General features: G+C 40.9%; 1 protein-coding gene and 1 non-coding gene across 4 annotated transcripts; both read right to left on the bottom strand.

Annotated features, from left to right (window-relative positions):
* Positions 1–974: 974 nt before the first annotated feature.
* KATNA1 (katanin catalytic subunit A1) lies at positions 975–22777 on the bottom strand. 3 transcript variants are annotated; one of them, XM_048076978.2, is made up of 11 exons: positions 22638–22777; positions 15604–15778; positions 14739–14896; positions 11426–11609; positions 9761–9882; positions 8409–8514; positions 8024–8182; positions 6774–6900; positions 5138–5272; positions 4740–4866; positions 975–1310 (listed from the first exon to the last, which is right to left on the bottom strand). In XM_048076978.2, the coding sequence occupies exons 2-11, from the start codon at positions 15772–15774 to the stop codon at positions 1112–1114; spliced, it is 1488 nt and encodes a 495-aa protein (XP_047932935.1). In that variant the 5' UTR covers positions 15775–15778; positions 22638–22777; the 3' UTR covers positions 975–1111. The 3 variants fall into 3 exon arrangements, with proteins under 3 accessions (XP_047932935.1, XP_066850284.1, XP_047932934.1); XM_066994183.1 differs by lacking the exon at positions 22638–22777 and adding an exon at positions 21152–21281; XM_048076977.2 differs by lacking the exon at positions 22638–22777 and adding an exon at positions 20249–20444.
* Positions 20621–20691, bottom strand: TRNAG-GCC (transfer RNA glycine (anticodon GCC)). Its single transcript has one exon. It is a non-coding gene; the product is annotated as a tRNA-Gly (tRNA).
* Positions 22778–24531: the final 1754 nt, after the last annotated feature.

Raw genomic sequence — 24531 nt, forward strand, 5'->3', positions numbered from 1 at the left:
GTTGAAAGGGATTTAAAAAGAAAAAGTCAGTGTAGGGAGGTAGTAGTTTTCTTCTTTCTGGTTGGTGGGCTGGTTTGTTTGAAAGGCATTTCTGGGTTCATCACGCCAGGTCCACCATGGGACTCAGGAACTCTCAGCACTACCTGCATCTCCGTGTTTTACTACCGTGTCTTATCACTGGGCCGGCTTGAAGCCCCTTTTTCATCGTGGCGAGCTGTCACTCATGACCTAGTGGTGAATTTTAAGTACATTAACAAGATGTTCATGATAATGGCATTTACAGACCTGTGCGCTTGGGGCTCCTTTGCCTTCCACTCTGACCCCTAGTTTTCGTTACCATTTGCCCTTTTCACCTGCCTTGCAGCATCTGAAGAGGCACATAAGCACTTTCACTCAGCATGCACCTGCCAGCTGAAACAAGTCTCGGCGTATTTGACTCGTGGGATAGCACGATGCTTAGCTGCAAGAACTGCAGTCAGCAGCTGAGAGGAGCTGGCTGGAAGAAGTGTTTCCAAAATAACAGGTATCCTAAATGAGATGGACAGAAATTGTAGATATTTCGGTTACTATGACAACTGTTAAGCAAAATCTAAAATTATAACCTACATGGTCACTTTAGAACCATTCTCATTCTGTCCTAAATCTCAAGCCATTTCTAAGCCATTAACACAGAACCTGTACAAAGGTTAAGGGTAAATTCTCTAAGGTCAGTGAGCAAAACCATCCATTTAACTGTGTGCTCATCCTGTTTTTCAGCTTTCAGCATCCCTTACTTGTTTAGCAGGGTTTTCTGTGCTTTTTTTTTTTTGTATAATTGTTTTTTTCAAAAGCAGACCCTTGGATGCATATGTTCCAGTATTAATTTTAACTCATATTTTAAAACCTTGAAGATTAAAGCAGATCCCGCTAATAGCTTTCACCTTTGAGAAAAAAACAGGCAACTATTGAGCTAGTTCAGAGACAGCTAGAGAGAATTTGCATTTTAAAAAATATTTATTTAGATATCTGTTGCTCTTAAATTACAAAAGTTAAAAAGAGCACGCAGTGCACTGACACACTAACTACTTCTGAAGCTCTTTTAAGACGTAAGGTGACTTCAAGATAAGACAACTCAGCATGATCCAAATTCAACTATCCATTTCTCGTATTTCTCAATGTCCGCAGCAGATACAGATTTAGAAACTTTCTTTAAAGCTATTTCAAAGTCTTCCATAGTTGTTGGCATGTGCATTTCATCTCGGGAAAGATTTCTTATTTCTTCGGGTGTCAAGCCTTCAATACGCCTTCTCATAGCCATCAACGATGCATCCCTGTTAGGTACGGGGTGGGAAGGATGGGGAAGGAAGAAAAAAGAAGTTACCCAATAGAGGATGGCAAGTTCCGTCGCTTGAACATTCCAGTTAAGCTGTTACATTCAAAAAAGACACAAAAAGTAATTTTTAACTTTTATAGGAAGATTCCTAAGTGCATGGAGAGCCGGCAATACCATGCCACCCATATTTTTGAAACATTGATTTATCCTCACTGGATCTCTGAATAGCTGTTATACTAAGCACACAAGCTGAACAAATGAGGTAAAGATTAACCCGTTTATCTAAGGCTAATGCGTGCCTATGATGCAGCTGCTGCATTTAGCATTTTTAAGCAGGAACAAGGTGAAGTAATGGTTCACTACTCCCATGTATAGAAGAAGGAGCTGGAGTGTTTTGAATGTTTCCTGGTCCAAATAAGTCTGCTTCAAAGAAAGAGCGGTCTACGTTATCTACCTCCAGTCTGTACATTCAAAACTAAACAGTAAACTACAAAACCTGTTCAACCTTTGGCTCCTCAAACTTCTGGTCTCATTAAGTATCAACTGTTGCACTTACGAAGACATTTTCTTGCTGCATTGTTTGACTGCGTTTGGATTTCCAACATTAATACAAGTAGCAGCTGATGAGCTGAATGCTTTCATAGATGGAAAACACGGAGACTGAAGTTCCTGCTATTTCACTGTTATAAAGTCTGCTTTAAAAAGAAAATGCTGTTTTGTCTAGCAGTAAAAATGGAAAGGTAATCCAGGCAACATCACAAAAGTATATATCATATCATAATAGCAAGTGAGGATCCAGAGGGGAAAAATCTTATACATAGTCTTCTAGGAGGATTTAGAAGTATCGTTTCAGCACATTCTGTTTCAGATTCTCCCCCAAAGGAAACCGTAACTGACAGACTTCTGAGTTCTATTTGCTAACAAATTATTTAGCAAGTTCATGAATAGTAACTAGAACTTCAGAACAGCAACAATGAAGAAAGGGTTGCTTTGTTAAATTCCATCTTAGTCAAATGTCACCATGCTTTGCTGTTACGTCGTCATTTGTTATCTAAAAGCCAGTTTTACCCAGCCTGCAAAGGGGGAAAGAAAGAGAAGTATGCCATGCATCTGATTTGCCTCTAGTCAGCAGTTTACATGGAATAGATAAATAAATACATAAATCATCAAGTGCAGCTGCCACCACTTTCTTATGTAAGGTCATTTTGCCAATATTCCAACACCAACCACCAACTCTGACTGCTCTCTTAAATGCACACTGAGAGCCTGGCAAGCTTTGCTCAAATAATAAGAAACCATACGCTGCAGTCTCTTCTGTTCCCAGCACCTTTCAAGCTTCAAGCTCTGCTCAAGCAATGATTCAAAGTCAGTTCCTACTGACATCTAATATGCAACTTAGATGCGATTTTACATTTCCTGAATATGCTTTTTTAAAATAAAATTTCACCTTCATTTTTCATGGTTTTATGCTTACTGTCAGGAGCTGCTCTGGTATCTCTGACTGTTTTTCACTTTGGCTCAGCAAACTTTGGATTTTACCTCGAGTTCTTTAAGGTAGGAGAAAATTTGAGCAAAGCAGAGTTCTTGGCCCAGTTAAGTTTTACTTATCACTAGCAAGGACTGTTAAATTCAGCAAATCTGAGCTTGGCCTGTGTTTGTATACCAAGTCTGAAACACAAAAGCACTTTAAGATCAGCCAGAAGTCTTTTTGTCTCAAAGTAGATGAAACAATCGTGTCTAAAATGTCTTCCCTCACATCATTAACAAACTGTAAACACACAGGCTAATGTAAGTACTTTCTTACTAGTTTCCAATCATGCACATACAGTGAAATCCACATCATGCACATACAAGTGAAATTCACTCAAAAACATTACAATTATTCTGACTTTTAAACAAGTGTTGTAGTATCCAGTGCAGTATTCATTACAAATACCAAACACTGTATCTGGAAAAGCAGACTGGAAGAGGCAAACTGCAGCTACAATGCACAAACTAGCAGGCCTAATAAACTTTTTTTATAACATGAACTTATCAGCACAAACTCCTTTCAAAGCACGACCCACACCAAAACTGAGCAGAACACCACCACAAATTCGTTTCACAAACAAAACAAATCCATGCAGCACTGACTGCGAGCATCTAACATTCTTTTCCCAGACACTGAGTCAAGTTCGTTCCTAAATGATACCAAGCCTCCAAAGTCCCTCTGCAGCCTTAGGTGACAGCTCTGCCTACAGGCCACTCAGTCATCCCTGCAGCATGGGATGTCCTCTCAGCTGTGCTGACAAACGTTTGCAGAGCTGCACTAGAAATCAGGCAAGAAACGGATCTGCTTTTGAGGAAAGCCGTGAAGTGTTTTAAAACTGGAGCAGTTCTCTTAGCCTGCTCAAAGCACAGCCCCACAACGGTTGTGTTGGCACAACTTGGAGGTCCAGCCTAGCACTGCCACTCTTTAATGCTACCTCCAGAGCCTGAAAGCATGATTACACAGGTGCTTATTAGAGGACAGCAGCATCTTGAGAAGTTTCAGTTGTCACTTGCTGCTGGTTCCGTAATTTATCACCTCTGCAACTGTGCCAATGCAAATTTTAGATGTAAAATCTAATATTAGACTCTTAAGAGAGCAATCAACAATTGAAAAGGGAATGAAAGGACAAAAAACTGGGGGAAGGCTTAGAAGGTATTTAAGTGATTGTATGCAAACAGTACTAAGAACACTAAGAGTATTCTTGGCTGCACTAGGCAGAGTATTGCCAGCAGATTGATAGGTGATCCTTATCTCTACTCAGTGTTGGTGAGGCCACACCTGGAGCTCTGTGTCCAGCTCTGGGCCCCCCAGTACAAGGGAGAAACAGACGTACTGGGGAGAATCCAGTGGAGGGCCACAAAGATGACGTGACTGCAGCACCTCTCCTGTGAAGAGAGGCTGAGGGAGAACTGGGACTGCTCAGCCTGGAGAAGAGGAGGCTCAGGAGGGGGATCTCGATACCCAAAGGGAAGATGCGATGAAGATGGAGCCAGGCTCTTTTCAGTAGGCCTCTGTCACTATCACCTGTTACTCCCTCAACAGAACATCCATTTGTATGAGCTCAGTGGAATAACAGCAACTCTACCGGTTGAAGTCTACCATCCTGTGGATATTCCTCACACAAGGAATTTGGTGTACATAAAGCAATGTGGAATTTTACCTAAATCACAGCTCATTTACATTAATATGTTGCAACTGCTCTTCATCATTGTCATATGACAGTATCAAATAGAAATATAGGTAAACATGAATGCCGTATTTTACCTTTTAGCCATACATAAAGGACAAGTTACAGTGTATTCTTATCCAACAATTTTAATCACATAAATTAGATTTAAAAACAACTTTCTCAGAGTTTGTAGCAGTAATAACACGACCAATGCACACTTAACATACCTGCATACGTTGGTAATGTCTGCACCTGAATATCCCTCCATTTTCTCAGCTATATTTGCAAGGTCAACGTCGTCTGCCAGTTCCAGCTCCCGCAGATTTATTCTTAGGAGTTCCTCTCTACCTTTTGCTAATTAAAGAACAGAAAATTAACCTTTACAATCTGCTTTCTGAAGATAAATAACGAATTGAAGAGGGATAAGGAGGAAGGACAAGGAAAAGGACACTGCACTTGCTACGGAAGTGCTCAATGTTTTGATTTAACCTGATCCTAAATTTGTAAATAAGTTTGCATATATGTATCAAGAAGTTTTTTAAGATCAGACAATCAAAACTAAATGAGTTTTGATATAGTTTTGATTTCAGTCTTTTCAGCCCCTCCTCTCCCCAGGTCTTTATACCTGATGGTAAAGGAATGTAAATTCTCTTTTCTAGTCTTCGTCTTAGGGCTTCATCAATATCCCAAGGAAAATTAGTAGCAGCAAGTACCATGACCATCTTAGACGGATCATCATTTTCAGTGGCCCCTCCGACACCTGCATTGGAGAAAAGAGTAAAATGTACATATGTTTTATTAAGTTTGACATACAGAAAGAACAATACCCACAATTCTGTAATATTAAAGCAGCTGTCGAAGTGCAATAATAAAAATAAAGTGCAATAAAGTTCATGTTTTCAACTATCTGGCAGACTGCAAGCAGAAATGCAGACTCAGTACAGCTGGGAGCAATGGCACAGGCTGTACAAGATCAGGAAGTTCCTCCCATCATGGCTGGAACACTTCTACAGCAGAGCTATTTCCATCTCTGCCACTACAGCGTTTTGAATTTTCACACCAATGTCGTGTAACAGCACGCAGGGGCTGAGCAGTACACACTAACAGCCTTGCCAAAGCAGCATTATTCCCTAACAAAAGTTTGTTCACTTCTGAATTCAGGCCAAATGTTTCACATACTTAAGTGGATTCTTATGAACTGCTGAAGTGAATGTTCAAATTCGGTGGACTAAAACATAATTTTTAGACAGGGAAACCACCTCAGTCTCCAAAGCACTGTGAAACTGCTGCTAAATGAAGAAGTTGTATTTCATTAAACTTGCTAGGATCTGCACTTACTGTTTTGGCATATAATCATAGGACCGGGCTGGGGAATAGCCATTGTACCTAGTCTGCCTGAAAATTTGCATATAAAGCACCATTTATGAACTCTCAAGTAAAAGGACTTCAAATAGTTGTTACTAATAAAATTAGCTTCTATACATACTTGAGTTATGAGAACAGCATTACAGCTCTGCTGCTCTTTAAACTCAGACATAAAAGGGTATCAACATCAGAGAAATAGAATATACAAGTCTCCTGACTCATGGAATTCTATCACAAATTACTGCAGAGATTAGCACTTTCTGGTTGCTCCTTTCTGCTCCCTTCTTGCCAAAAAGGTGGTAAAAAGGGTGCTTCTAACAATATTTCAGTTACCTACTTTTAAGCTTCGTTGATTTGCTGAATATCAAGCAAATAGCTGTAATGAACTCAGTGTTTTAGGAAGAGAAGTCTCCCAACCACGTCTACAAAACTATTTTCTTCATTTTTAATTTATAACTTTAGGAGGAAAAAAAATCCCAAAGACATTAAGTATATGAACTGCCTTTGAAGTTTAAATTGGAACAGGTGACAGTTATTTTGAACTACTTCTCTACAAGTAAAAAGCAGATGGTACTCTAGGTAACAACTTAAATGCCATGCTGGCTGCTACATTTATACTTTTCTCCTTCTGCAGTTCTGAAGTCTTGCATTCTCTACTGAATCTTCATTATTGTGGGTTAGTAATACAAGGTCAGTGCTCAGATACTGAAAGACAGTTAAATAATTGGTTTCTTTTTTTCTTCCACACTGGCAGTTGGAATAGCGTATGTGTGTGTTTTTTGCCCCAATTTTATGTAAGTCTTTGAAGGAAATTACATCTGAAGAATGAAATTTGGATTCTCCCCCCCCCTCAAGTTTCCTCCAGCCCAGAAGCTCCGAGTGATCAGGTTATTTACCATCCATTTGAACTAGCAGTTCTGCTTTCACACGTCGGCTAGCTTCATGCTCCTCTGAGGTTCCCCGGCGACTACAGATAGAGTCTATCTCATCAATAAATATAGTTGTTGGGGCATAAAATCGAGCCTGAAGAAAGCAAAAGATAAAGCAGAAGCTGAAATGGCAGTCTACTCACATTTAAGAAATGGTAGCATGTTCAGAGTTGAGTAACGACACACTTATCCCAATGAATCAGCCCATAAGTATCAAACAGTACCTAACCTTCTGCCTCTGGGACCACCACACAGAGCTACAGAGCAGCTGCGCACCCATTAACGACATTTGAGCAGAACATTTTATGGCAGTCATAATTGCTAGGGCTATTACCTTATTAAATATTAAAAAAAACATTAGGAACATCATTTTTAACTTTGTCAAAGTCATCGCAGAACACTTGAATAAGAACTCAGGTGAAGTTAGGACTAACAGCAGGCTAGGACACCGTGATAAGGACCGTCCAAGAGACAGGTCAACTGCAAGGTAACCCTAACCCTTCTGACAATGGAAGAAGTCAAACAAAAAGGGTCTACAATAATAAAAGTGATTGCCCTAGAGCATTTATGACGTGCTCCTTTGTGTATAGGCATTCTTTTAATTGATGGTAATGATATTAACTTATTAAATATCATCACACTATATTGCAAAAATCTTCTATTTCCTGACTACTGTAATTGCAACTCTACTGCCCCCTTCAGCACTTGGCACCCTGGCAAACACTGCACGCAAGCCTGGTGACAAAAAATAATACTACAATGTTCTGAGGCATTTTCAAGCATTACATGCTATGAAGCCACCTACATACTTGGTACTGTTTGGAAGTCCACTTATCTTAAATACAAGTCAACCACAACAAAAAAAGCACCCATCCACAACAACAAAACACACACACAGCCTAAATAGGGTTTCCATCCAGAAAGCAATTATTCTCCTTCCAGATCTACCTACAAGCTTGTCCTACAGCACTCATCAGCCTATAGCTAGCTATCTCTAACAAGTTAACCCTGAAAATAAAGATGACCCCATTTTTTAGTTTAGAAGCTTTTCACTAATAACCACATCTTCAGTGTACATAGCCAAATCAGAAGGTCCTGACGTGTTTGAAGCTTCGAAAGCTAGCTCTTACATATGCTCTAAATTCTAAAACTTGGCAAGGTTTCACTATTCCAGAAGTAATTCTACTTCATTATTTATGTCAAGAAACTTCAATCACCATTTCAAATAGCAGACGAACAAGCTTCTCAGACTCTCCTCTGTATTTTGAGGTAAGTGTGGAAGAAGAAACATTGAAAAAAGTAGTCTTGCATTCAGTTGCTACAGCTTTTGCCAGGAGGGTCTTTCCAGTACCAGGAGGACCAACCATCAGCACACCCTATTAAAATAAAATAAAATAATAAAAAAAAAAACACAGTTAAATACAGCTGAAGACCGCATTTATCTGTCTGATACCTTTATTTTGTTAGTACTATTTGCCATAAGTATTGTTATTAAAAAGTGGAAAAAATTTATATAAACTGTAAGACACCTGTAATTTCTTGTTGCTCCAAGATCCAATCTCAGAATCCTACTTATGATCACAGGATCAGATTTTTTCATACCTTCCATGGTCTTCTAATTCCCTTAAAAAACTCCGGCATCCACATCGGTAAAACTACAGCTTCCTTGAGCAGCTTTTTAGCTTCTACTAAATCAGCAATATCATCCCTGACAAGAAAGAGAAAGTTGTTTGACAGACTCAGGCAGGCTGCAAAAGAATCAGTCCACAGATGAAATCAATATGGAACAGAACTCAATGTTATGTACTGGCTCTTCAATAATTCAGACCAATGAGTTGGATTTAATTAAGTTCTAGTGGCAAAGGCATACAACCAGAGTTGCCAACCAGCCTGTAGACTCCTGCTGCATGCTAAAGCAAAGAGGCATTACCTATTTCACTAAAGTACTGCTGTTCTTACTCACAGCAAGAATAAGCAGAATAAGGCAAGCTGGGTAAACTTATGCTAGTCACAGATGATGGTTTCCTCTTTTGCTAAGAAGTTGGCTGCCTCTTAAATTTGAATACCATCTTTCATCATTACGAGAACAATTTACTGAAGACCAGTAAATGGAGATGAATTGGAATAATTTTTTAGAATTCTTTTTCAAAGCTACAAGTGTATTAATTCTTAAAAATTTTATAGGCTTGCCTTATTTTCTTGAGGTTAACTCTCAGGGCATTCCACTTACAGTGTGTGCCCAAGTGACATTTCAGTTACAAAACATATGAGGTGGAAAAATTAGTTTCAAATCTGAAGTTGTAATTTAAGATTCAGTATAAAAATTGATTCATATATTCACATATTAAACTGAGATACATGATAGATGTCCTATGCATACAAAGTTGTTAGGGTTTGTTCTTTTTTTTTTTTTTTTAAGCCTACTTCATTTGCCAGATTTTTGCTCATTTAATCCCCACAAAAATCACATAAGCTTGGAAACATTCAGAACACAAAACCTCCTTTGTATACGGTTTAATATTTAACACGTTTATGTAAAGGCTCTGACACATGGTTATATTTTATACTGGCAGTCATATCATGTCCAGCAAGAACTCAAAGCGTTGCTATATTGACATAACTTCCTTGTTAATTGGTCTTCTACGTTGATACACCCCTGGGTAACAAAACAGGTTTTAAATGAAGAGACGCTGTCAGACAATAGAACCTTACACATTACAAAATAGCGTCTCAAAAATTGGCATCAGGACTCTTAGAAGAGACTGAGTTTTGTACGGGTGAGTAAACAAGTTCTAAAAATATTCAACTACACGAGAGGCTTAGCTGACTATTTAAGGAAAGATTTTATGTACTTTTTATATATAAGCATAAGCTAAAATATTTAATTCTTATCATAATGTACAAGAAAAAAAAGCAAACAACAATTCAGATCTGGCAACAGTATTCAAACTTACCATCGAATGTTGGGATTTTGAGAAATGATATCTCTTTCCAAAGCTTCTACTAAGTCTTTATCATATCCAGTACTATCAAACTTCTTTGGTTCAGACTCTGAAATCTCAGATGTGGATTTGTTCTACATAGAAGGGATATAGCAGTGTAAATACTTTATAATGGTTATGCTACTAATGGGTTTTCATAACAAGACCACAAGTTTCTAGAAGGCAATGTAAAACAGCACAAAAGTTATGAGGCATCTGTATTACTGCTGCACTGCAGTGTTTATTTGGTTCACTCACACTTCTGTACTGCTCTGGTCCCATTTCCTTCTCCCCAAAGCCAGCATATTGCAACGATGCGGTTTCTTGCTTCAGTAGGTAATCAAAACTGCACACACCTATCCCAGTATAACAGCGTTTGCCTCTTTTCACAGAGGAGTTGAAAACTATCTGCAGTACTTAGCTGGGCAGGGGAATTCTCTGTGAAACTGGATTAACCTAGCCTAGTGTGGCACCTTATAACTCACATCTCGTAGGTATCATAAATATGTCAAGCAGACAAAAAAAAAGTGAAGCGGGACTTCCATATGTAGCTTGAGCAAAGCTGATCGGCATAAAGTCCATAAAAGTAATAGGAAAGCTAAATAACTTATATAAGCATACAAGAACATAGAAGCACCTTTGCACTAGTCAGAAGAAAAGAAGCTACACAGTTGAGTAGACTCAAACAGCAGAGATCACGCAACTGAGAGCGAATAAAAGCACTAAACATATCCCTTCTTTTATACACTTAGTAAGCACTAAGTATGATAGAACTGAAAAAAAACCCACAAACAAGAAAAAGAAATCCACACTATCCTGCCTCAGCATATGTATGTCCTTTGAACGAGGACCATTACTCAAAGAGAATGTGATTTAATTCCTACTAACTAAAAGTATCAAACTTCATGGGTAAACATTTCTGCCCATGTAGTTTATACTATTTGCACAAGCCATAACACCTTGCCCACACCATAAGGTTGCTGGAACTAAGAGAAACTTTAGTACATGGACATGAATACAGTGTCCTCAGTATGATCCCTTACTATGATCATTAGCTAAATTTATGGAGACTGGAACAAAATTTCAAGCACTTCAGTTGAAAAGAATAGATCCCACATCATTCTCTTTCATGAAGTATGTCAGGTTTTTGTTTGCTCTAGAATCTGGAGCTAATAGCACATCTCAACAAGAACAAAAAGTAGGCAAAAGTGTCTCTTTAAGACTAAATAAATCTTGAAATGCTTTGGAATAGGCAAGTCAATCTCAGTCTAAACTATACAAAAGCAATAAAAAACCCACAGGGACATCACATTTAAATGAGCTCCATCAAGCTTGTTGTCAGTAATTAAATGGTATAATCTTAAACAACTATCTCCAAATTGCAGTGAACAATCCCACATTTGGCAGATTACTTCCTCTGGATGGCTTTATTACTAGGTTTCTGTTTGCTTAAATTAATCCATTTTGCACCCTTTGGTAAGCAAGACTGTCCATAAAGCAAAGATACCTTATGAAGTTAGATTAAAATTGGCACACTGACTTGAAAAGAAGAAATAATTTATAGGCATCTAATTTTATAAAATATTCAAGAAAACAAGACTGAGTTTCTAAACATCCTGAAGCTGTCTGCAAACTTACCTTTTCCTCTTTTCCTTTATTTTGCTGATCCTTTTTTTCCCGGCCACGGACTGCCTTCCCTTTATCATTGGGATTTCGAGAGGATGGGCGGTGAGGGCCTCTGACAGCTGCACTTATGCGATTATTGTGACCTCTGCAATCGCTGCACTGAGCAGACTGACGTTTTCTGGGTCCTGGCGAAGGTCTAATTAGTTGTAATATATGCAAAAAGCCTCAGTGCAAAGTCGCTGGTGAGCACTAAATAACCACATCAAGTGGTTACAAGCTATAAAAACCATTTTGCTCAAGATAAAAATTTATCTGCATATATTGATGCTGCACTCAGTGAAATTAAAGGCACCAACAACATTACAAGTCACCATACAGAACATGTAGGTCAGAAACAAGACAGATGTTTTTAGATAGGCACTAGACGTTCACTTTCCCTTTGCCACAAGCTTGGGGCTCATTATTTGCTTAAAGCAAGCTTCTTGCTTTGCATATTTCACAAATAAAAGTAATTCTAGTATTTTGAAGCTTAGAAAAAGAAAAAAAATGTATATATATTTCATTCTTATCACAATTGTTCTCACTTCCAACTCAAATAAGCACAAGTGTTTCTTGGCAACACATTATTTTTACATCTCAATGGGAAAAAGAAAAAAAAAGTCTGATCTCTCCCATCACTGACTATCATTCTATTGCTGGCATAACCTAGGACTAACTAAAACAGCTTCGTGTTACATTTTGAGCTGGCTTCTATCAGATTTTAACTTCAGAGAGGCATCATTTTTGTTTTAAAGGGAAATGCAGAGAAACACACACACACAAAATAACTTATAAAGAGCATTTCTGAACACCAATCAAGATGTCTTATCAAGATTCTCAAAGGGAAAACACATGCTATTTTTTTCCCCTGTCCCTCAAAGCTCTCCTCTCAGAACCCCCAGCTTGCAAAAATGGAGTCACTTAAAATACTATGTTTTCGACACACGTGTTATAACTTACATAATCACATAATTATTTGGGTTAGGTTGGAAGGGACCTCTTAACATCATCTAGTCCAGCCCCCCCGCTCCATCAGGGTTAGAGTGAGCTGCCTAGGGCTGTGTCCAGTCAGATACTGAGTATCTCTAACGATGGAGACTCCACAACCTCTCTGGGAGATCTGCATCAGTGTCTGACCATTCCCACAGTAAAAGTGCATTTTCCTATGTTCTGGTGGAACTTTATGCATTTTAATTTGACCCTGTTGCCTTCTGGCCTGTCAGTGGCTACTAGTGAGAGGAGTCTGGCTCCTACATCTTCATTCCCTCTCATCAGGTATTTATGCACATGGACAAGATTCTCCTGAGCTTTCTCTTCCTCAAGTAACCACCTTTGGTGCCCTGTGCTGGACTCACTCCAGTAAGTCGATCTCTCTCAATACTGGAAAACCCAAAATAGACAGAGCACTCCAGGTATAATGACTCGTCTCCAAATAGACTTCATATCACCAATAACAATCCTCTGAGCCCAGTCATTCAGCAAGGTTTTAAATCCACCTAGCTTGTCCAGTTACCTAACCTGTACTTTGTCAGCCTGCCTACAACAGCGTTGTGGGAGACCATATCTACTAAAGTTGAGGTAAATAACATCTGCTGATCATCCACCAAGTCAGTCACCTCATTGTAGATGGCAATGAAGCTGGTCAAGCATCACTTCCCCTTTGTAAATCCATGTCGACAACTCCTGATCACCTGCTTGTCCTTCACGTGGTTGGAAATGTTTTCCAGAAAGATTTTCTCTACCATCTTCCCAAGTATTACTTATGTGTAGTTCCCCACATTTCTTCTTACCCTCTTGGAGGCAGGAGTGATACTTGATCTTTCCCAGTCTTCAGACACCTTTCCCGGTCACCACGGCCATTCAAAGATAACTGAGAGTGGCATTGCAGTGACATCAACCAGCTCCCTCAGCACTTGTATGTGCAAGCCATCTGACACGTGGACTTCGGTACCTTCAGTTTGTTCAAGTGCTCTCTAACCTAGTTCTCCCCCAATGAGGGAGAGGTGTCTTTGCTCCAGACTTTCCCTTTGGTCTCAGGGGCCTGGATATTCCTGAACACCAGTTTTATTGGTAAAAGCTGAGACAAAGAAGGCATTAAGTACCTTGATCTTCTCCACAACACCCATCGCCAGTTCCCCTGCCCCATTCATCAGTGGGCCCATGTTCGTTTATGTACTTATAGAACTGTTTCTTGTAACCCTTCATCAGATTCAACTCCAGACTGGCTGCCGCTTTTCTAATCCTGTCCCCACCAGACCCGATAGCAATTCTGTACTTCTCCTGGGTCACCTCTGCACACTTTTGGTCCAAGTTCACTTCAGCTCACCCATGCAGGCCTCCTGTCACCTTTACTTCATTTCTTGCTTGTCAAACTGGACCTTTCTTGAGCTTGGAGGAAGTGATCCTTGAGTACCAGCCAGATCTCCTAGACCCTTCCCCTCTCCAGGGCTGCATAACATGGCATTTTTCCAAGCATCTCTCTGAAGAGGTTGAAGTCAGCTCTCTTGAAATCCAACGTTGTGGTCACATTTCTCCTACCTCTTCTTTAGATCTCACACTCTGTAATATTAGTCAGTGCAGTCAACGTTGCCCTTGTCCTCAGTTCTTCCTTTCAGTATCTCCTTTCAGTATCACGTGCAAAGCATCCTTCCTTGTTGGCTCCTTAATTACCTGTGCTAGGAATTTACCATCAGTGCACTCAAGAAATTTCCTAGATCACTTGAGCCCTGCTGTGTTGTCTTTCTAGCAGATACCAGCCCCTGGTAGGTGCGAGGCTTACAGTTATTTGAAATGAGACTGCTCCAAGTTTCAAACAAACACACACAGCAGCAGCATATTGTAGCATAACTAACCAGTTCATGGAGATCAGGGCACCAACTTGCTATGCAAAATGAACTGAACTTGGACACTTCAAGGTTTTCCCATTACTCTGGTAACATTTCATCCTTGTCGTGTCAGATACATGCGGAATCATTTTAAAGTTGATGAAAAGCAATTCAGGAATAGAGTTGAGCTTCCATGGAATGACAAGTTTAACTCAACTCAGAAAAACCGAACAAATGCATGCACAAAGAACCTTGACATTGGTCAGCCCATAAAGGACAAAAGCCTCAGAATTTTCTGAAGGAGGATGCCTCAAAATGGCTTCTCCACCACCAGAAACAGCGGCATGTGGCTGACGTATTATAAGTCATACAAGCTCTGGAACAAAAATTGCACAGGAGCAGGCTGGAGTCAAAGCATATTTTACACTGATAAATGTTAGTGTCTCCAGGTTTCCTCTTACCTCCGTTCAGCAGGTACTGGCAAAGACCAGACTTCTGCATCATGAGCTGGTAATTCTTGTTGTGAAGCTTTCAAAGGAGTACTGTCTAGTTTAAAACTCTCCAGTGTTTTCATTATATCTTTCACATGCTTAGCTTCCACACTTATCTCCTGCCAAACCTGATAAATAGAAAAAAAGGTAGATTACACTCAGTGCAAGTAAGTTTGTCGTAATCTTCTGTTTAAGCCTATGTAATGCCTGGATGGGTTCCACAAGGTTTCATAAGTTACCTGATCCTACTTAAAGAGACAAGAATAATGCACATCAGATATTAAAAATGTTCTTCTGCCTTTCCCAGCACACTTAAAGAATAAACAAAGATTTTGAATTTAACACTGAAAAGACTTCTGACAAATTTTCTGTGTTAAACAATACACACGAAAAGAGTATGACAGAAAAGAGTTATCGACTTTTTACCTTATCGACTGAATGTCAATGCAGAAACGATGCCTCATGTTAAGGATAAGTTAACACGGCAGCCACAACTCAGTTTCTATTAAGTATCTGTAAGTCACACTACTGAAACATAGAGAAATATGACTATTCAAAGTAATACCAGCTGGAAAAAAAGCTTCAGCATAAGAGGGGCACTCATCAAAAAGAAGCTGACAAGCCAGACATTGCACCAGCTCCCACCGCTGAGTTTCACTGCCTGTTTGTCAGTGTCAGAGCCAGAATTCTTAATGAAGCCTTACATACGTCTGTACAATAACACCAAAGTTTATCAGAGAGCAGTGCAAATATTTTCGGATTTCTGTTCACCAAACAAGGCAATTTTTGCTAGCTTAATGCTTTATCCTCAATGTCCCAGAAAAGGATTATTTACCTGTTGCCATTTCTGCTGCAGATAGGTATCTCTGACAGAGTAGAGGTACTTATTCATCTGGTCAAGAACTCCCTGGTAGTAAACCATTGCAGAGTCATAGTTTCCCAGTAAGGCATATTCACGAGCCAGCTTTACGTTCTCACTGATCATAACAAGGCTCATGTTCAACATGAAGCTGAAAAGGATAGTGAACACATTAAGGAAAAAAATCCCACAGGCCAGGAACAGAGCAAATTTTGCAACTATTTTCACATGATTGTTACCCCACTAGACATATCAAAGCACAGAAACAGCAAAATACATTGGTTAGAAAAAGGTTCCAGAATGAATGTCACCTATACAAAAAGCAAATTGCTTCTCTGTTGGTAGAAGTGAAACTTTTCACTTCATGCGATGAGGATTCTGTTTAAAATTATGTACAAGACATGCAGATTTAACACACCTTTACAAACCGCAACTGCATAATCTCCTTCCCTCTTCATTTGGTACTTTATTGTTAGTGCTACAACATCCCCCATACTACAATGATCTGCAGTTAAAAATAAAGTTTTTCCACCAGATACATTAAGTTCTGTTATTTTTTTTGCCTTAGTATTCCCCATATATAAGCTTAACAGCCTGATTCTGCATTGTGGAAAACATTTTTCCCTTATTTTTTTTGTAAATACATCTTCAGTTTTATTAAATATTTCCTTGAAACAAATATCCACCTTCCATGCCCACCTTGCCCCTTCCCATCACCCTCATTTTTAAACATCAGAGCCTCCGCTTTGAGGCAGGTCAGATACCACTGAAATGTAAAGAAAAGCCAGAATTAAACACTCGGTGTGTGGCTGCCCACTTTATTTAACATATTGTTCAAACCATGCTGTTTTTCCCAGAAGTGCTTTCTGGGAGCAAACACTATGGAATGTGACCTCTTCTACTTTGTAGCATTAGCAGAATCTGTACTTTTAGATTAGAATAGCACAGAATTATTATTTGCACAAGTACTGCAATAGCTAGACTAGCATAGAATAGCTAGCAAGTAGATTTATTCTTTACAGTCCTGCCTTCATCCACATAGCAGTCCTCCTCAGATTTTACTCATTATTTACACATCCTATCCCCTTTCTCTCCAAGATACCTGCACCACCTCTACTTTCCCTGTTTCTTTCACACTGAGAATTGCCCTGCTCTCCTCCCAAGTTTCCTAGACCCAAGCACAGACAACATCAAAATGAGCAAATAAACAAGCCTGCAGGAGAGTCTTCTTGCTCGCGTTTCAGCACCTTTACCCAGCACCAGTAAGAAGCAATTGCAAGCAAGCAATTAGTGCTAAGCCCTGGGATGAAGCATACTTGATACAGATCAACTATTTAAAGAATGTAAGAGGCACTGAATTCACTCACGCAATAAACAGACTTAAGACTGAACATATTTCAAGACCAGGTCATGGTCAAATCTGGACACATTAGCAGAGGTTTCAGAAGTCACACTGCTAAAATGTGAAGTCCCCACCGTGAAGATGAGCTGCTATGTACATATCAAATAGTTTAAGGCTTCCACTCCTCCTTTTTCTGTTCCCTTCCCCAGTAGCTTTATGCATGAATACACAGCTGACCCGCTCTTGAGCCAGCATAGCTTTTTCCTTCCTTTCTCTTTCTTCCTCAGCTTCCCTCGAAGCCGCAGAGAAAAGTTTCAGCCCAGATGGCAAAACTTTGCCAACAGGACAGCTGAAGGTGGCCCCCGACAGCTCACACCCAGCCACGCGCAGGACCTGTACCCTCCCTAATCTCACCCTGGCCAGAGGCTCGCCGAGCTAGCCACGGGGATGTGTACAAACTGATACAGAGAGCGTGGCCAGCGACTTCACACACCGCCGTATCCCGCGCTAATTAAGCTGTGGAGACAGAGCTTGACTTGGGAGTTTTGTTTTTTACCTCAGGAGAAAGAGCCTGAAGGTGTTTGCCAGCTGCCGCATGGATCATCACGCAGATATTACTGAAGTTTTTACTGCTATATTTAGGAGCAGGCTTTTCCACTCATGCTCATCCTACCAGATACACCTGTTTGCCTGTCCTGTGAATCCAAACTGATGACTAACGCTTCTGAAATCACACGTTGAGCAAGATGCTAATGAAGGCTTTAAAAATCAAGTAATAGCAAGTTACTAAAGCCAAGCCAGACTTTCAAACACCGTGAGAAGTCATATAGAAAAAAAAAAAAAGGAAAAGAGAAGAAAAGTAAAATGAAACATTGAAGGAACACATAGTATTATTAGAGAAATCCAAGCAGAACAGCAATTCTGATTAAGTATTGGAGTGGAGGGGACCAACTTTTACAAGTGGAAAGGAACTAACAGCAGGAATCAAAAAAAAAAAGAAAAGGTAATGAGGCTAGGTTAGGAAGATATGAAAGCTTGGGACCCTGATGACAGTATTGCACATAACAAACAAGCAAATGTGATTTTTAGGTAAGAGGAGGAGGATGGACAGAAAGAAGGACCGGACACAGAAGAAAGATGAGCTAACATCTAACGAGGAAAAAAATGAGAAAGGTGCTCGGTTAAATTTATAATGTAACCAAAGGTGGTAATTCAAACATACGACAAAATCGCAAGAATCTATGTTTCATTGGTGGTACTAAAAACACAAGAGACTATATATAAACTATTATATATATACATATGTATTCGTTTGTTGGTCCGCACTGCCTCGTAAGGCCAGGAGAGCCCCCAGGGGCTTCCAGCAGTGTGCTGGCTGCGTTTGTGAGGGCAGAACCCGCACCAGGACAGCGGGCTGAGCGCTCTGACCTGAAGCCAGCGCACGGCTTGCAGCACAAGGCCGCAGCACACTGTGGCAGCTCAGGGCGGCGTGGAAAACACCTGCGGGAGAGGTGCGAGTGCACAGAAATCCAGAGCTAAACTGGACCTGAACAGATTTAGAAAACAATTTTTAAAAGGATCTAATTCCAAACCGCTTAATTTTTAAAGTATTTTCAAATACCTCACACTGTCACGTAACAGGATGTCCAAGCAGCAAGGCTGCACTTATCAGCTATGACCTTCCCGTGAATCATACCCAGTGAAATTATCTACGTCCCAACAGCAACAAGCTTGTAAAGTTGACAACGAGCAGGACAGAAGACAAATAACCTCAGTACTTTGTCTTGTGGTTTAATTCTACGTGTACACACACACTTCACAATACTCTCTCTTTACACTAGCTGTGAGTATTTCGGGTTCCCACAGAGCAACACAAAAGAAACCCATCAAATTAACCCATCTCCAGTAACAGAATACATTTTACCATTTGCCCCAAGCACCCAAAATATTTCCAGAGTTTGAAACAGCCAGGAGCAGCATGGGTTGGAACTAACCAAGGTTCAAGGTACCTGCAGCTTTGGAGAATGAGGTGTGGGAACTTTTTTTTTTTTTTTTTTACTTTAAAGATAACAGCCTGACCATCATCATGAAAACACTGGGGATGTGTCGCGTTTTCAACAACAACTTTAAGGAATTATCAAGAAATATCTGAAGTTGATCACATTAAATTTGGGAAGCTGAACACTAAGAAACCCCCCAAACACACATAAAGAAAAAAATAATAATATTGAGATGTTGGGAGGGAAGAAAAAAGTCAGGGTCTATCAGTTTTTATGTAGAACCCGTCAGCTCCTCATGTGGCTCAGAGAGCAACACAAGCCCTACAAGGAAAATATTTCTGCAGAGTCCCTCCGTCAGACCTCGGTGCTTGGACTACGCCAGAGCTGAGTCTTGGCAAAGTGTTCATGTTCCCATTATTTCAGTCTGCTATGCAGGCTTCGACATCAAAGCAGCCACGTGAAATTCAGAAAGCTCTCTCAGCAAACCAGAGGAGAGAAAAACCCAAAGTACGAGCTTTCAGGAGTCAATTTTTGCTCACAACGTTGTGTGGCGGGACCACATCACCTCTGAGTTCCCTTCCAGCTTTAGCAACCTACTCTGAAATATACTTGTTGATACCAAATGTTGCCAGGAGTGTGATTGTGCCAATTACCCAAGAAGTCTTACAGTTGCTGGGCTTATGGGGTACTAAACCACCTGCTTCTCATCTGCTCAGTGCATTTAACAGCAACGGTGGTGAAACACCAGCACCCGCGAGTATAAGCACACTTAGCCTGCTGTTTATGCAAAGAATCATCACACTGCTGTATATAGTGGAGCTGTTGGCAGCCAGTTTTATGGTTTTGAGTCTGAGCTTGTCAAAAACCTTAAAATACGCAGACAAACAAAAGACCACCACAGCACAGAGCTCACACCCCGTTCCACAGGCGCTGGCCCCCCGTGAGACAGCCACCGAGCTGCTCGGTGGGTTTAGCAGGGCCTGCAGCAAAAACCTAACGCAAATGTGTGAGGAAGAACTAAGAAAAGTCGGAAAAGAAGGAGAACAGAGAGAAGCGGAGAGCAGGGAGGAGCGCAAAGCCGGAGCCAGCGCCTGCCCGGCGGCGGGCCCCATGAGGCGCCGCATCCCCCGGCCGCGGCGGGGAGGCCGGGGCCGCGCCCCCAGCCCCGGTGAGCCCCCTCCGGCGGCGCCGACCCCGCTCCTCGCCCCGAGCACCGGCACCCCGGCACCCCGCGCCCCCTGAGAAGCCCCGCGGGGTCCCCACCGCCACCTCCCCTCACCTCAGGGCGGCAGCGCCGCTGCCCTGCCGCGACCGGGGGACGGGGGCACGGAGAGCGCTCGGTACCGCGGTGGCGGCTGCCGGGAGCGCCGGGGCCGCCGCTCCTGCCTCGGCGGCGGGACGGGACGGGACGGGAGGGGATGGCCCCGCCTCGCCCGCCTCCTGCCGCCGCCGGTTTGAAGGCAAATCCGGCTGCGTCACTTCCAGCCCGGCGGCCGTGAGCGCTGGTGGCACGTCGCCGCCCGATTAAGGCTCCTGTTTCGGCGCAGGTATTGAGGTTGTGGCTGTTTTCTTTAACAATAATTATTACTTTAAAAAAAAAAAAAAAGGAAAAGAAAAGAAGAGGAAAAAAAAAAAGGTTGAAAAGTGTAACTGCATTGGCCGGGAATCGAACCCGGGCCTCCCGCGTGGCAGGCGAGAATTCTACCACTGAACCACCAATGCTGCTGCGGAGAACGCGTTCGGGATACCTCAGTTAAACGCCGCGCGGCCGGGCTCTGCCTGTGCTGCCGCCAGCTTTTAAATGGGGCGGGCCCGCCCCGCCGCGGCCGTTTGAAACCTGGCGGCGGCCGTTGAGGGCAACGGCTGGGGACGTCGTTTTTATCAAGGTGTTTTTTTTTTTTTTTCCTTGTACACTTCGTTTAACAGCGTATGGACCCGCTGTATGCACACACAGTGTTTTAGCTGAGGGCGGGCAAGTCCCCTTTTTCTTATTTGTCTGATTTTCCTGTTATAAATTCACTCAGAAGTCAAACAGATCCCAGTAGTTGGTAGGGACTGAGCTCACATAATGCTGCGCAGCTTCCTCGTTTCAGTTATTTTCTACTTATTTACTCTTAAAGCTGAGTGAATTCCTTCCCAGAGATATGGTGGCATTAAACAAATTACAGTAACACAAAAATACCTCGGCCATCTTAGGAGCTCTGCTTAGCACGACTCTGAACGCAGGGGACCCTCACCAACAGCCTCCCAGGTAATTTTTCGGTCCTTTCTCTTCCCGAGACAAGGTGTTAAAGCACGTGAACTTCCCCTGGCTACAGATGACGAGAAAGAAGGAGAAAGGCCCCATGGCCATAAAGCAAGTTTGTTCTCCTGAGGAGAAAGGATTTCACACAGCGAGGAACCAAGCGCCACCAATACGAGCAGGGCCTGCTGCAGTACAGTTTCAGAGGCAAGAGCAACCTGCAAAGAGGTGCTTTATTTACCTATTTACTTCCTGTAATTTAAGATGGGTTTTGCCTAGTGAAGAGCATGTATGCATTCCTTCCACAGAGCATGCGTATTTACTGCTTTGTGACAACCTCCAGCTCTTGAAACTGCTATAAAGGGTGAAGTTCTGGGCAAAAAAAAAAAAAAAGCATTATGTACGACAGGGCAAAGAAATCCAGATACCAAGCTCAGCGTGGCAGGGGCCACAGAACAATGTCCTTGGGTACCGTGTCCCAGATGGAGCAGGAACTTATCACCTGTCTAAATAGACTCAGTTGCTCAGCAACAAATAGGATCTAAAGGTTGGGCACGATAGAGCAGGTTTATGATAGTCCATTAGGGTGAACTCGAAAGACCTGCAGTACTACGTAGTCTTAATTATGTTTATCTCATCCATTCTTTCCCTTTTACTCTTGGGATGTTTACCTGTTTGACAGTGTTAAGCTGCCACTGATTTAGTTTGTGTTTAACAAATGTCTGACCTTAAAATAGCCCTTTCTATATTAGTCTACCTGCAAGATAAAGCTGTTGATGAGTTTTTTACAATTGAGTTTTTGTATTATACCACTTGATTGATATAAACTGAAGAAGGGAAAACTCTCCAGCTCATAAGCTGATGACGAATGAAAAATAGCTTATATACGTATATTTCTATATTCTCCCCACAAATCAAAGGAAGAAAAATAATAATATATAGTCTCCGCATTAAGACACTGTGTTTACTGTATGGGTAGTTTTATATGTGCATTTAAACAAGTGGACTTTGTTAAAGACAATTTTCCCTCTTCCTAATAAACATGAAAGCTGGGATATGTTGCATCTCTTTTAAGAGAAGGAATAGCTTTATGCTACATAATGTATGCATAATAAATAAGCAAAGTTTTAATTATTTTGATGAAAAAGGCAGCAGACAGGGAAAGAGCACCAATAAATTCAAATCTTGAATATCAAAATGTATACTTTTGAGAATACATTACAAGCACGAGGCAATAGCTAACTACAATAACATTTCTGCTTTTAAGCATACACAACTATTTTGTTAACCAGTAGAGCTGTTGCAGTATAAAGGAAACTCTGGAGAGAGGGATGTGAAGGAAAACAAAACAAAAAAATACATCTAAGCAACTACTGTTTAAATTTCACATTTCATTAGCCAAAACAAGAATTTGATTTTCACTTACTGTAAAGATTCTTGTATTTTTCATTACCCCAGCAGGTGTTACACTACAGAAACTGCTGAGAACAGAAATAGTTTCTAAAACTCTGAAGGAGCGTCATTGATTACCAGCTGCTGGTAACTCAAAAATACGTAAAGATGATTCAGTTATCCTGTTCACAAGTTCTAGAATTCTCTCTTATTCTGAAGTAACTTTTCTGTAAGTGTAGTGTTCTGTCAGTGCAACCATCCGCTCACAGCCCCCAGGTGAAATATGCTTGCTGCACTAACAGTGGAGTCAGTGGGGGCAAGCAAGTCTCAGTTTCTCAGCTAGCTGGTATAGACAAAGGAACAGTAAAGCTGGCATCTTGCACAAAGGGGAAGGACAGTCTTGGAAGGACCAACTGGAAAAGACAGCGTAAAAGATGCACTTTCTTTCCATGTGAACATCAAAGGACTCAGGGATTATGGTCCAAGCCACCACCACACACTCCTATAAAACCCAAACACACCAGAAAGCATTTGGACATCACGTACCACAGACCTGGCAAAAGGGGATGCCCATGTTATGACAGAGACAAGTAGAGAAAACTCAAAGGCTAGTGAGTAACTTGCTATGGCCAGGAGATAATGCAAGATTTTTAAGTTTACTAACTAGGCACGTAATAAATGAACAATTTCCTTAAGCAGAATTGTGCAGTGGTCTATGTATTTAATTGGAGGATCCAAAAAGAAAGTTTATGATACAAAAAAGACATTATATATACATATACACACACAGAATATATCTATATGCTTATATAGATAAATCAGTAAACTTGAATAGTGTCTTTATCAAGAGCATCTTAAGGCATTCAAACATCTTACTGTGACATTGATCCAACTCAGTATTTTTTGCTTTGGCTGAGTTAAAGCAAACTGATTAAAAGGTCTGATCTGAAACGCCAAAGACCAATGCCTAAAGGTATCTTGGGTGACAGCAGCAGCATCTAAGAACCCACCCACCGCACTATTAGCTAAATAATATTAAAAGGAGTCTAAATAAATCACTCCCACTCACAGCTTGGAGCTTTGCAACAGCAGAAGATGTCAGTCTCAAAGTGACTTTCTAGCCATATATTCTATAGATTCTATTACAAATCGAGGATAGAAAAGATACAGCAAGAGGGCCTGCCCTAGAATAGAATGCCACTGAATATCAAATAGTATTTACAGTACAGTAACATGATTATAGAACATTTTATAAATACAATTTATATGTATACAAGGGCACATAGGAGAGATTCATTTTCATGCTTTACAAAGTAATCCGAACTAAAACTTACTGCAGAATTCCACAGCTACTGGTTAGGAGCCTCTCTTCTCAACTGCCAGTACAAAGCAATCCCCATGATGAATCACAAGAGAAATACCCATGTTTTAAGCAGCAGCTCTGAAGAATCTCAACAGACTCGAGAGTGTGAAACGTGAAGTTTCAAAACATGGGTAAGGCAAAGTGTGTTGGCGAGTTGTGCCAACATTTATATAAGTAACTTTCTCTTCTCGGAGAAGAACTTGGACCGTAACACGCTGCATTTTTGCAAAGAAATATATAATGCTTTAGCATATAGATGGCAAAATTCAGACCCGGAATATTACAACTTCTAACACAAGGTAACAGAAAATGCTAGAAGCATCAGCCCAAGTCTAAAAATGGGAGGGAGCTCTTCCTTTGTTTCACAATGGTAAAATAGTATTTAATGTTTCAGTACTTGCACATGTCCATGAAACACTAGATAATCCCTTTTCAATAAAAACAATTGGCTTTGCTTAAACAGAACTGTGGTGCCTTTGCAGGACCCTTCTGTGTTTTTTTTTTTGTGGTAGTGTTTTTTTTTGTTTTTTTTTTTTTTTTTTTAAAGCTAGCTAGAGATCAGTCA

Source organism: Anser cygnoides, chromosome 3, assembly GCF_040182565.1.
Source record: "Anser cygnoides isolate HZ-2024a breed goose chromosome 3, Taihu_goose_T2T_genome, whole genome shotgun sequence".
NCBI classification, from domain to species: domain Eukaryota; kingdom Metazoa; phylum Chordata; class Aves; order Anseriformes; family Anatidae; genus Anser; species Anser cygnoides.

Excerpts from the sequence above, each read along its gene's own strand:
- KATNA1 (XM_048076978.2), bottom strand. The coding sequence starts at position 15,774 with ATGTTGAACATGAGCCTTGTTATGATCAGTGAGAACGTAAAGCTGGCT. Across the intron at positions 8,183-8,408 it reads GAATTAGAAGACCATGGAAG|GGTGTGCTGATGGTTGGTCC; the intron begins GTATGAAAAAAT and ends TTATTTTAATAG. Across the intron at positions 1,311-4,739 it reads GACATTACCAACGTATGCAG|GGATGCATCGTTGATGGCTA; the intron begins GTATGTTAAGTG and ends CGTACCTAACAG.